At 46.9% G+C, this 12,414-nt stretch overlaps 1 protein-coding gene across 2 annotated transcripts in view; it reads right to left on the reverse strand.

Annotated features, from left to right (window-relative positions):
• Positions 1–12,414, reverse strand: part of for (cGMP-dependent protein kinase for) — a 123,994-nt gene that overhangs the window by 60,479 nt on the left and 51,101 nt on the right. For both annotated transcript variants that reach the window (XM_071661314.1, XM_071661304.1), the window contains exon 4: positions 5,744–5,807. In XM_071661314.1, coding sequence (XP_071517415.1) covers positions 5,744–5,807 — 64 coding nt within the window. The remainder of the gene's footprint in view (positions 1–5,743; positions 5,808–12,414) is intronic.

Here is a 12,414-nt window from a genome sequence, read left to right on the forward strand (position 1 = left end):
AGTGATGAAGCAACTCGTTCGCTTTTCATATATTTTCGTGGAAGAAATCTACTAAGTCATCTCAACGCGATATGCCATACGTCAAAGCCTTCATTAAATATATGATTAATAGTCCGTGATTTGCATAAACAAGTGCCGCTCTGCTTTGGCAACGCATCAAATCAAAATTTATGGAACGAAAAACTATTAGAACGATGAATATACGAAAATGGCCAATGAGACGTCATGGTTACACAGAACAGAAAGACCCGACTTTAGTATTACCATTAACCCGACGTACTGCATCTGGGAGATAATTTATCCCACCATTAAAACAAGATCCAGGTTGGGAAATTACTACAGCCAAGCGACTCTAGAGATAGTTGAACACGTCGAGGGATATCCGGGAGTGGATGGATGACTGACTGCTCTTGGATGAATGACTGCTCTTGGATGACTGACTGCTCTTGGATGACTGACTGCTCTTGGATGACTGACTGCTCTTGGATGACTGACTGCTCTTGGTACATTTCCTTCTTTGAGTCCATATCGCACTGTAGTCCAAGAGGGCTATCCTCAGGGGTGAGGTGATATACATACAGGAAATATCAAGAAAGTACGTTTTGTTTACACAACCTCAGGGGGCTCGACCTCACGATCGGGCTTGGCTTCCGTTAATCATGGACCGTACGTACCTTCGTGCCCCCTTCTTTTTTTTTTTTAAGAGGGACTGTAGTAGTAGTAAGTGTGGTGTTGCCGCGAGGGGGGGGGGGGGCGTCACGGCAGGCGGCCTCGCTGTACACAGCAGCCCCATGATGGTTCTCTGTGACCCCCCTGGTGACACGCGAGGGTAGGTGGGTGGCTCGGTTCGCTCCCCCCAACACATGTACTTTATTACCTAAACACACCAGCAATCCCACGAGGGTAGGACATGGATGCCCCGTAAAAAATCCTCTCTCCTTACCAAGACTTTAAATATATATATATTTGCATGTACAAATATTCATGCTGCCAGGCAAACACGAACACACACCCACCCACCCACACACACACACTGCAACTCTGGTAGTCCTGATTTGAGCTTATACAGTGGGACTGGCCGCCTCCACCTGCCTTAAACAATAGGTCTGGCTCCCCTGACGTGCCTTGAATAGTTGGTTGGCAGTCCTGTTATGTCCTGAGACATAGGGGGGCCTTCAGTCCCTGATATGCCGTAAAAACTAAGGCTGGTCGCCCACACGTGCCCTAACCACCAGGTCTGAATGTCCTTCCCCGCCCTATACAGACAGCAGGGGTGGCTGCTCTGGTCGCCTTGTAAACAGTGAGGCTGGCATGACATGGCGCTCTGACCACTCGACAAGCTGGGATGTTCTTATTACCGTCAGCATGACAACCCTGAAATGCCAATTTCTGCTGGACAGGCAGGTCTGGCAACACCACCACGATGGATTGAGTTACAAGGCTGGCGAGACTGTGAGTTGCGTTGGCGGGGTCTTGTGGTGTCGGCGAGACCCGTCGTGTCGACGCCGCTTTGAGGTAGTGTTGGCCGTCCTTTGTGCACTACCTTGCGGGGGCACGTATGAATAATAACACTGTCTGGAGGGTGGGGGAGATGGAGTGAGATCCACTGATATCGAGACAATTTGTTACCACAGGTAAGCTGGTATGGTAGGATCTCCAGCTTTGCAATTGTAGTGGTCGGGTTGGTGGTAGCTTCAGGGAGGAGAAGGAGCGAGAGTTCGTGGGAGGTGATCAGCGACATCTATGCAGACGACGATGGTGCTGGGCTGTCAGCGGTGGTATATGAGGGGCGGCCAGGCTCTCAAGAGAGGCGGGAACGGGCGGGCATACGGAGCCACGGTGAGACGAAGAGCTCTGCCTGGGGTCGCCCTCCCACACAGCACCTCTGCCCACGCCTTCCCAAGATATCTAATTAGCCTCCGCAGACCAACTTACCCCACGCCCCTATTAATAATCTCGCAGCCCCTACAGACCAACTACCCACGCCCTCGAGACCGACTGGACCACACGTCTTTCCAGACCAACTCTACCCACGCCACCCCGGAACCAAGTACCCACGCGCCCCCTCTCCCGCCTTCATCACAACCAAAACACTCCATTCAAAAGTCCTCCACGCCCGCCGCTGGGAGGTGACGAAGGCCTCCGCGTTTTTAGAAATGTCACAGTAATTTTCAAGGCAAAAAAAAAAAAAAAAGGGGGGCGGAGGAGGGAGGGAGGGAAGTTAGCGAATGGTTCCCAGCCAGTCCCGTACTTCCTCTGACGCCCTCAGGAGACTTACAGTTAACGCCAAATTCATTCTTTGTCTACTGTCACACGGGTCGATGGACTGGTGATCACTGTGAGAATATCTAACCCTCGTCTACTTTCTCTCATATATAAAATATGTACTTCTGAAATGGACCAGGACAGTTCCTGATGCCTTAGCAACAGGATGTAACTGGTGACTCAAATCTTAACCCTCCTCGACCAAGGGCCTATGTAAACACCGAGAATGTACGTGGGTCTTACGAGTTATACTGAATACCTTAAGAAGGTATTAGGGGAATTTTCGGACAGTGAGGGGTAGTTACAAGTTAATCTCTGACCTTTGACCATGGTAGTTGAGAGGAGTAGAACCCTAAAATGACCCAACTAACTAACCTACGTAACCTTCACTAGACAAACCAACTGTTTCCTGGTTTTAAACGTTCAAAAAAAAAAAAAATCATCAAAAAAAATACGACAAAACTTTGCCAAATGTATAGCCCAGGCAACTGTGACACTCATTTCAAATTCTGGTGTCATCAACGCCTAAGGGGATGACAGGGAGGTCATCAACAGAGGAATCAATACTGTTCAGTCTCCTGTACGTGTGTGTGGGTGTGTGTGTGGGCGCATACAATACCGTAACAGAATCCTCAACTGTACCATCGATGTGTTGTGATGTATCCTTAAAACGCTGTGCACGACGGTACGCCACTTGAGCACGACAGTACGACCCTCTGGTACGAAAGCCTGGCTTCTCTAGACCTAATCTGTAAGAGTCAGGTCAGAGGCCAGGCCATCATACTCCCCAAGGTCTAGTCAAAGGCCAGGCCATCATAACCCCCCAAATTCTAGTCAAAGGCCATGTTATCATAACCCCCACGGCCTGGTCAAAGGCCAGACCATCATACTCCCCACGGCCTGGTCAAAGGCCAGGCCACCAGTACCAAAGGGTTGTACCGTCGCGCTCGATGGGGGTTGAAACATCCCTGAAGGGAACTTGTCTCACACTACATCAAGTGGAGAACACACTGAAATATCTCAGAAATATGAGTATGGCGTGCTGTATGTCCCTGCCGCGTGCTCGAAAAATAAAATCTGACGGGAGTCTATCGCGTGTGACTGTGGTTAGTGGCAGTGAGCGGGTCGTCCCCCAACCTAGCCTTCGTCAGGAGGCTAGTACCTATGGCTGGTCCTCACCCAAGCCTTCGCCAGGAATCGTTCACCCGTGGTGCGTCCTCACCTTACCCTCGGTCAGCTAGCTAAGCCTGCGTGGCTTGGGTCGTCCAAACCCTGCCTTGGTCAGGAGGTTGACGTACTGGGGTCTTCCTGCCTCACCCTTGCACAGGAGGAGGGGGCGGCGGCTGACGTGTCTTGGCTACAGGGTCATACTCATATAGGGTCATATTCATGCAGTATAATCCTCTTCATCATTACCACAAAGTAGTATGCGCCACTTACAGTAACTACCGCGAGTTCTTGGAGCCGCCTACAGTAAACACACCACGACACCTTTACCATACGGTTTACAAGGGTTAAATACACAGGGTATGATGAAGGCGGACTCTACAGGTAGAAAGACTGGTTTACAACTCCGGCAATCTAGTCGGCTGTAGGAGAGAGTTTGGGTGATGAGCTGAACCTCAGCCTCAGACTGGAAACTGAGACACAATGAACAGGAGGGAACTGGGAGATGTAAGAGGCGCTCCACCTTAAAATGAGAGAGAGAGAGAGAGAGAGAGAGAGAGAGAGAGAGAGAGAGAGAGAGAGAGAGAGAGAGAGAGAGAGAGAGAGAGAGAGAGAGAGAGACAAAATGGTGGGGGGAATGGGAGCCAACAGAAGTGCAAGAGAGAACTTTTGGGTGAGATGTGAAATGATGGAGGGGACGATTGGAGGTTACTGTGGGAGGAGAGTGAAAGTGAGTGTCGGTGAGATCTGGGGTGAGAGTCCAAGGCGAGGGAGAGTGCAGCACTGAAGCGAACCTGTTGGCGACAATGGAGGGGAGGGGTGAAGTCAAACGCGACGTGGGGAGCGAAGTACGTGGGGAGTGGAAAGTATATAAGCGGAGGTGAGGGAAGGGAGGCAAAAGGGGGAGGTGTGGGTGTACAGGGGTGTGATGGGGAGTGCGGATGTGCGGGAGGAACCGATCGTGATGGCGGCAAGTTCTGTGGGTGAGCTGGAGAGACGAGAGAGGAGGTGAGAGTGAAGGTGAACGTGGAGTGAGAGTGGGTTGGTGGGGTGGGGTGAGGGGTGGCTGGTGAGCGCTTGAAGGACACCAATACCTGGTGTATTACTGACCCTCTCTCTCTCTCTCTCTCTCTCTCTCTCTCTCTCTCTCTCTCTCTCTCTCTCTCTCTCTCTCTCACCTGGGCAACGCTCTCCCCCCCAAACACCCAAACCTCCTGGAGCAGATGCAGTGAACCACCCACTCCACCCTACGTGCCCAATCACAATAGTACTGCACAGATAAAAGGTCTTAAAAATCGGAAGTGTTACAAGTTCCAACTCTTCTAAGATTCGTTGTACGACTTCGTAAACGACGCTATCACGAATTCGCCACAGACGTAACAGTTTGGACTGCATGGAAAAAAACAAACAAACAAAACAACCATGAGAGTGGAAATGACCACACAGTCAAATCGAAATGAAGTGCAAAAAGGGAATGCTTACAAATCAGGTTAACCTGATGCTCACCAACACCTCTTCCCTCCTCCACAAACAAGACATCCATCACTTGCAAGCGCTGGGAAAACACAATCAGCTGATGTGCTCAGCAGCAGCAACACACACACACACACACACACACACTGTGATTACCATATGCGGAAAAAGTACCAACGAGGCGGAACCGCACATAATATCTACTGGTTATAGAGTGAATTAACCTGATTCGATGGAAGGAAAAGCTGGAAAAAAAAAGGTTTGGGTAAACCGGGAGATATGGGGTCGACCACTGGGCTACACCCAAGTGCCAAGGTCCAAGTGACAGCAGTTGGGTAACATGACCGACCACCGAGCTGACCCCACCTCGGCAGATGGTCTACACTCAGGGGCCAGTTCTGGCTACTATGGGGCTAGTAGTGGCCATCCAGGGGCTAGTAGTGGCCACTCAGGGGCTAGTAGTGGCCGCCCAGGGGCTAGTAGTGGCCACCCAGGGGCTAGTGGTGGCCACCCAGGGGCTCGTGGTGGCCGCCCAGGGGCTAGTAATGGCCATCCAGAGGCCAGCACTGGATACTAAGGGGCCAGGAGTGGCCAACTCGTGGGGTTCCCAGAGACAACCACCTCCTCCTGAGGAACTTCTCTTCTCTTTCTCCCTCTTCACCACACACACACACACACACACACACACACACACACACACACACACACACACACACCTGCCCACCTCGTCACGGTAGGGCCGAGAAGCTCCTTACACACGACCGGTCACCTATCCTGGAAACAACCCTCGTCCAGCTGCTGCTGGAAGCACTGCTGGAAGGAAAGGGGGTTGACTTACCTCTTCCAAGACGTCGGCGATTTTGATGAGGGTCTCCTCCTGGAGGGCCTGGAACGTGGGCACGCTGGAACACAGAAGACACACATAATTACACACTCTCTCCTCAACACCCCCATTAACAGTGATCCCTCCCCCTCTCCCACACCCTCATTACACTGCACAGGATAACTACGTAAATTCACTTTTTACGTGAATCATTCAAACACCAAGAAATTTCCCAAGTAACAAATATATACATATGAAAAAAATTTACCATGTGTGTAAATGTAAATGGTCATATATGTATACGTTAATAAGCATCCATAAACCTGCATATGTAGTTAATTACATACATGTGGAAGTACATATTGCTGGCAAAGAGGGAGAACTTTTTCCCTATTCACCCCTACACTTCCCTATGCCCATTACGCTAACGACACTAGTCGCAAAATCATCGTCAAAAGACAAAGAGTTATTTCCCTTTTTCTCTGATGCATATACAGCAATGCCCGCGTTAGGCAGGCAGCGCCAGGAACAGACAAAGAAATGGCCACATTCGCACATACCTACTCTAAGCAGTCATATATATATATATATATATATATATATATATATATATATATATATATATATATATATATATATATATATATATATGAAAAATATAAACACGTGACTTCACACATACAAAAACACCACTAAAAATTGGAAACACTAGACTCCTGGGCGCTTTCGTGTATGTCAGGTCAAGGTCAGGTATAGTCACGCAGACCCTTGTGCCAACCTCGCCTCTCACTAATTACAAGGTCACTTGACCCCATTCCACGTCTCCTCCGGTTCTGTGTACGTAATCTCTCCTGTCTCTGTAGCCTCTCTCTGTCACCAGTCCTCTGAAGGTGTGGTAATACACGAAAGCGGTCACGATTCTCGGGCGTCCTTTATCTTAGTAGTTTTTCTGATCTATCTATCTATCTATCTATCTATCTGTCTTATCAAAACATATGTCCATAACCGAACGGCATCAGAGAAAAATCTTGCATCCTATCAGATCAACCAAAATGGTATTGTATAACCCAGTGCGACACTGTGGTAACACCGTCCGGCCCTAAATATTTCTCGTATTCATGTTTACCTTCGTTATCCACAACGAGACCAATGGACCAGTGAGATATAAGTGTCAACGAACTGGCGACGCAGGAAGTCCACACCAGCCAATCTATTCTCGACAGACACTATTTACGTTCTAAACTATCAATCATAAACGTCATCACAAACACCGTCTGAATTCCCACTTGACGCAGCGCAGCGGCGGAGGAGAAGGAGGAGGAGCAGGAGGAGGGTAGCAACAAATCAATCAGGCGCGCCAAGGCAGCTACGCTAAACACCCGGGGTATGTCACACCCAGCAACGAAGTGTATATACATCCAGCTAAACGCACAATTACCCGCTGATGGGGCCACCAATACCACCAGCGAGCGTTCATTAAGACGTTACCACCCGTGGCTCTACATGGCGAGGCTTGAGGGAGGTGGTGCGGCCCGCGGAAGGAAGCAGCCGTGGCTACTGACGGCGAGGCTGGGGCAAGTCTCTCCGGGACTGCAGAAGCGAGCGAGCGATGAGGTGAAGTCAAAGGGATAAGAGGGCAAGACAGCAAGATCATCAGTGTGGAGGTGGGACAAAATGGGTGTATATATATATATATATATATATATATATATATATATATATATATATATATATATATATATATATATTCCTACGAGTCCACGGGGAAAATGAAACGCGATAAGTTCCCACGTGCACTTTCGTGTAATAATCACATCATCAGGGGAGACACAAGAGAGAAATATAAATCAGTTGATATACATCGAAGAGACGAAGCTAGGACGCCATTTGGTAAACACACACACACACACACACACACACACACACACACACACACATATATATATATATATATATATATATATATATATATATATATATATATATATATATATATATATATAATAAACCCGATATCTTCGCTGTCGTGAAATGTTACAATTATCTTTTTTCTCGAAAAACATATTTCTAAATGTCAATCTGATCTGATATAAATTATCCCAATTTCATTGGAAACACTTTACACTTAAGTGATGCCGAAATAATACCGAATTCTTGCACGTAAAAAGTTGTGATAATGGCGGGAGCCTAACCTCTCCAGCACGACGACGGTACGACCGTTGAACACGACGGCATGACCTCTGAGCACGACCGTGCCACACCTTGGGCATGACAGCCTGACCTTTGACCTGGTACTTAAAAAGTCGGTCATGGAGTGGGCTAACACGCCACGGGGTCGTTCCGTTATGGTACAAGGTCGCTCCGTCGTGCTCTAGGATCGTAACGTCGTGCAACAGGGGAGTTCCACAGTGCCCGTGGGTCCCTCCGACGCAAACGACCACCGCGCCGTCAGTCACGACCATAGGACACCAACGGGAGCACGTGTGGGGCTTGGCTGGCTTCCCTCCCCCCAAAACCACCAAATGTCCCAGTAATACGAGAGAAAATCCGGCCAGAGGGCGGCAGCGACGACACACGTCGGTGGCAATAACACTCAGCGAAAGATGTTTGGAGCCGGAGTGTTAAGGGGAGAGAGAGAGAGAGAGAGAGAGAGAGAGAGAGAGAGAGAGAGAGAGAGAGAGAGAGAGAGAGAGAGTGTCACGACCCGCCCACACGTCGCCAAGAGGCAGGACAACAGGCAAGCAACACGGGTCTACCCTCCCAAGGCCCAGGCTTTCACTACGACCCTCCTCCACGACCAAGCATCGCCAAGGGAGAACTTAAACCTTGCCGCCGGCACCGCACGACAACGGCACGACCCCTTGAACGCCAGGGAACGACCCTCGAACGCCAGGGAACGACCCCTTGAACGCCACGGAACTACCCTTGAACGCAAAGAGGAGGAGACGGCGCCCTTGGTGTATGATGTCCCCGGCCTATAAAGGCCAGGTCTATGGCTAAGACCATCATATCCACAGGGTCTAACCTTCACACTCAAGGGAGACGAAGTTATTTTAAGAGGTTTATGGTTTTCAAGGTCAGGCAACCCAAAACTCATTTTCTATGAGCTACATGTAAACTATCAAAACCCATTTTCTATGAGCTACATGTACACTATCAAAACTCATTTTCTATGAGCTACATGTACACTATCAAAACTCATTTTCTATGAGCTACATGTACACTATCAAAACTCATTTTCTATGAGCTACATGTACACTATCAAAACCCATTTTCTATGAGCTACATGTACACTATCAAAACTCATTTTCTATGAGCTACATGTACACTATCAAAACTCATTTTCTATGAGCTACGTGTACACTATCAAAACTCACTTTCTATGAGCTACATGTACACTACGTTTTCTTTTTTCAAGTGGGTCTCGTGTAAAATCATGCCACAAACACACACACACACACACACACACAAACTCTCTCATGATTAGTTAATTAGTTACTATCATGTCCTCCCAGTTCTGTAATATCTATAACACAAGAAGAATGGCTGTCTTGACCCAATAAACCGTTCTTCGTTGATTACATACATGGCTTAGGCTAGTGTGTGTGTGTGTGTGTGTGTGTGTGTGTGTGTGTGTGTGTGTCAACATACGAGTAAAGAGAGACACGATACACACGTGTAATAAAACTCTCTCCTCGTAACACACACACACACACACACACACACGTGGTGATCACATGATCCAGACGCCACTAACTGTCCCTGCGCCTCCAGGCTCCACATTGGCTGGACCTCCAGAGTTATGCAAAAAAAAAAAAAAAAAATATGTATATATAAAAAACATTTGAGCGCCAACCCGCCTCGGCCGAAGCGCGCAGTGTTACCAACCGCTAGGCAAAACTCCTCACCCTTACGTAACTGAAGCTCTCTGGTTGAACCAATGAACCAATGACTTCAATCAGAACCGGTGAACCACTGCTTTCTATCCCTGCCAGTAAGAGGCAAATCGTGGTCGAGGTGGCACGACGTAACTGAAGCTCTCTGGTTGAACCAATGAACCACTGACTCAAATCAGAACCGGTGAACCACTGCTTTCTATCCCTGCCAGTAAGAGGCAAATCGTGGTAGAGGTGGCACGACGTAACTGAAGCTCTCTGGTTGAACCAATGAACCAATGACTCAAATCAGAACCGGTGAACCACTGCTTTCTATCCCTGCCAGCACGAGGCAAATCGTGGTAGAGGTGGCACGACGTAACTGAAGCTCTCTGGTTGAACCAATGAACCAATGACTTCAATCAGAACCGGTGAACCACTGCTTTCTATCCCTGCCAGTAAGAGGCAAATCGTGGTCGAGGTGGCACGACGTAACTGAAGCTCTCTGGTTGAACCAATGAACCACTGACTCAAATCAGAACCGGTGAACCACTGCTTTCTATCCCTGAGGCAAATTGCGGTAGAGGTGGCGCGAACCATCATCTTAGGGGATGGTGGTGCTGCTACCGGTTCTTACTGTGGTGGAGGCGGCGTGAACCATTATATAAAAAGTGTGGTTCTACTGGCATGAACCATCACCGTATGGCGCAGGTAGTATGAACCATTAGTGTTGTACTAGTGGTATGAACTACGTTGTTCACCTGGCGCTACAGACCATCAGGCAGTGGAGGTATTGGCCATACGAACCATCGTCTAAGGCTGGTTCTACCCACTGTTGCCCTAGTCAAAACCATCCCATTAACGTTCTCTCTCTCTCTCTCTCTCTCTCTCTCTCTCTCTCTCTCTCTATATATATATATATATATATATATATATATATATATATATATATATATATATATATATATATATATATATATATATATATATATATATCCTAGCCTGTGCCAGGTACCCATTTCATCGACCAACCCCTAAGTGGGGTGGATGAACAGCTAAATTGACTGTGGACCGATTGCCCCGACCAGGAGTCGAACCTATGCGCTCGACCCTGGGCGGCCCGCGAATGCGTCACGGTCGGGAACGCTAACCGTTAAACCACTTGGAGTGGTTGTATGAACCATTACTGCGCGGCGTGTTGAACTGGTGGCAGCACAGATTATCATGTACTGGTGGCCACAGATCATGTGTAGTACAAGTGGCACGGACCATCTCTTGTGTGTGTGTGTGTGTGTGCGTGTGTGTGTGTCGCCGGTGATTCGGACCATTTCAATGGTCTCTCTCTCTCTTCTCTCTCTCTCTCTCTCTCTCTCTCTCTCTCTCTCTCTCTCTCTCTCTCTCTCTCTCTCTCTCCAACATGGCTATAGTCTACGACCTAAGCTGACGTAAGGCCGAGACGCCCAACTGACACTTTAAACCGCGGGTTAATTCACACACACCATCACAATGAGTGACTTCGGGTCACACACGCCATCACAATGAGTGACTTCGGGTCACACACAACATCACAATAGAGTGACTTTGGGTCACACACGCCATCACAATGAGTGACTTCGGGTCACACACACCATCACAATGAGTGACTTCGGGTCATACACGCCATCACAATGAGTGACTTCGGGTCACACACAACATCACAATAGAGTGACTTTGGGTCACACACGCCATCACAATGAGTGACTTCGGGTCACACACACCATCAAAGTGACTTCGGGTCACATACACACCATCACAATAGAGTGACTTCAACAAGAGACCCTGAATCTTTGAGATTGGTTTGGAGTGAAAGCTTTCGGCGGGAATGTCTAACTAACTATTATCTCAAGTGTCTCAACTGTGAAGGGAGACGTCGCATCTGGCCTCGCTCATCTGATGGCCCGAGTTTTGCCAACACAGCAACAGCTTCCAACAATAAAACTTTGCCACAAAGTTCTACTGTGCTGTACCATTCGATGTGCTTATGAAACAAAATAGTTCTTTTTTGTAATTTTGTAGGTATCTTTTTTTTCTATGAGAAAAAAAATGCAGGTATAGAATCATGCCTCAAATCTTAGCCATCTTAAAAGTTAGGAAAAAAAGATTAATGTATTAGAAAAAAGAGACCAGATAATTCAAGGGCATATATATATATATATATATATATATATATATATATATATAATATATATATATATATATATATATATATATATATATATATATATAATGTATATACATATATAGTATATATATATATATATATATATATATATATATATATATATATATATATATATATATATATAATGTTATCCCTGGGTATAGGGGAGAAAGAATACTTCCCACGTATTCCCTGCGTGTCGTAGAAGGCGACTAAAAGGGGAGGGAGCGGGTGGCTGGAAATCCTCCCCTTTCTTGTTTTTTTTTTTTTTTTTTAATTTTCCAAAAGAAGGAACAGAGAAGGGGGTCAGGTGAGGATATTCCCTCTAAGGCCCAGTTCTCTGTTCTTAACGCTACCTCGCTAACGCGGGAAATGGCAAATAGTATGAAAAAAAAAAAAAATATATATATATAATGTATATACATATATATATATATATAAATATATATATATATATACATATATATATATATATATATATATATATATATATATATATATATATATATATATATATATATATATATATATATATATATCACAGCTTCCTTCATAACTCTGCTTCACCTGTTACGAAAACTTCCACTTAAACTTCTACCCTCGTATAACAG

The sequence above is a fragment of the Panulirus ornatus genome, chromosome 5 (assembly GCF_036320965.1).
Source record: "Panulirus ornatus isolate Po-2019 chromosome 5, ASM3632096v1, whole genome shotgun sequence".
In the NCBI taxonomy this organism is placed as follows: Eukaryota; Metazoa; Arthropoda; class Malacostraca; order Decapoda; family Palinuridae; genus Panulirus; species Panulirus ornatus.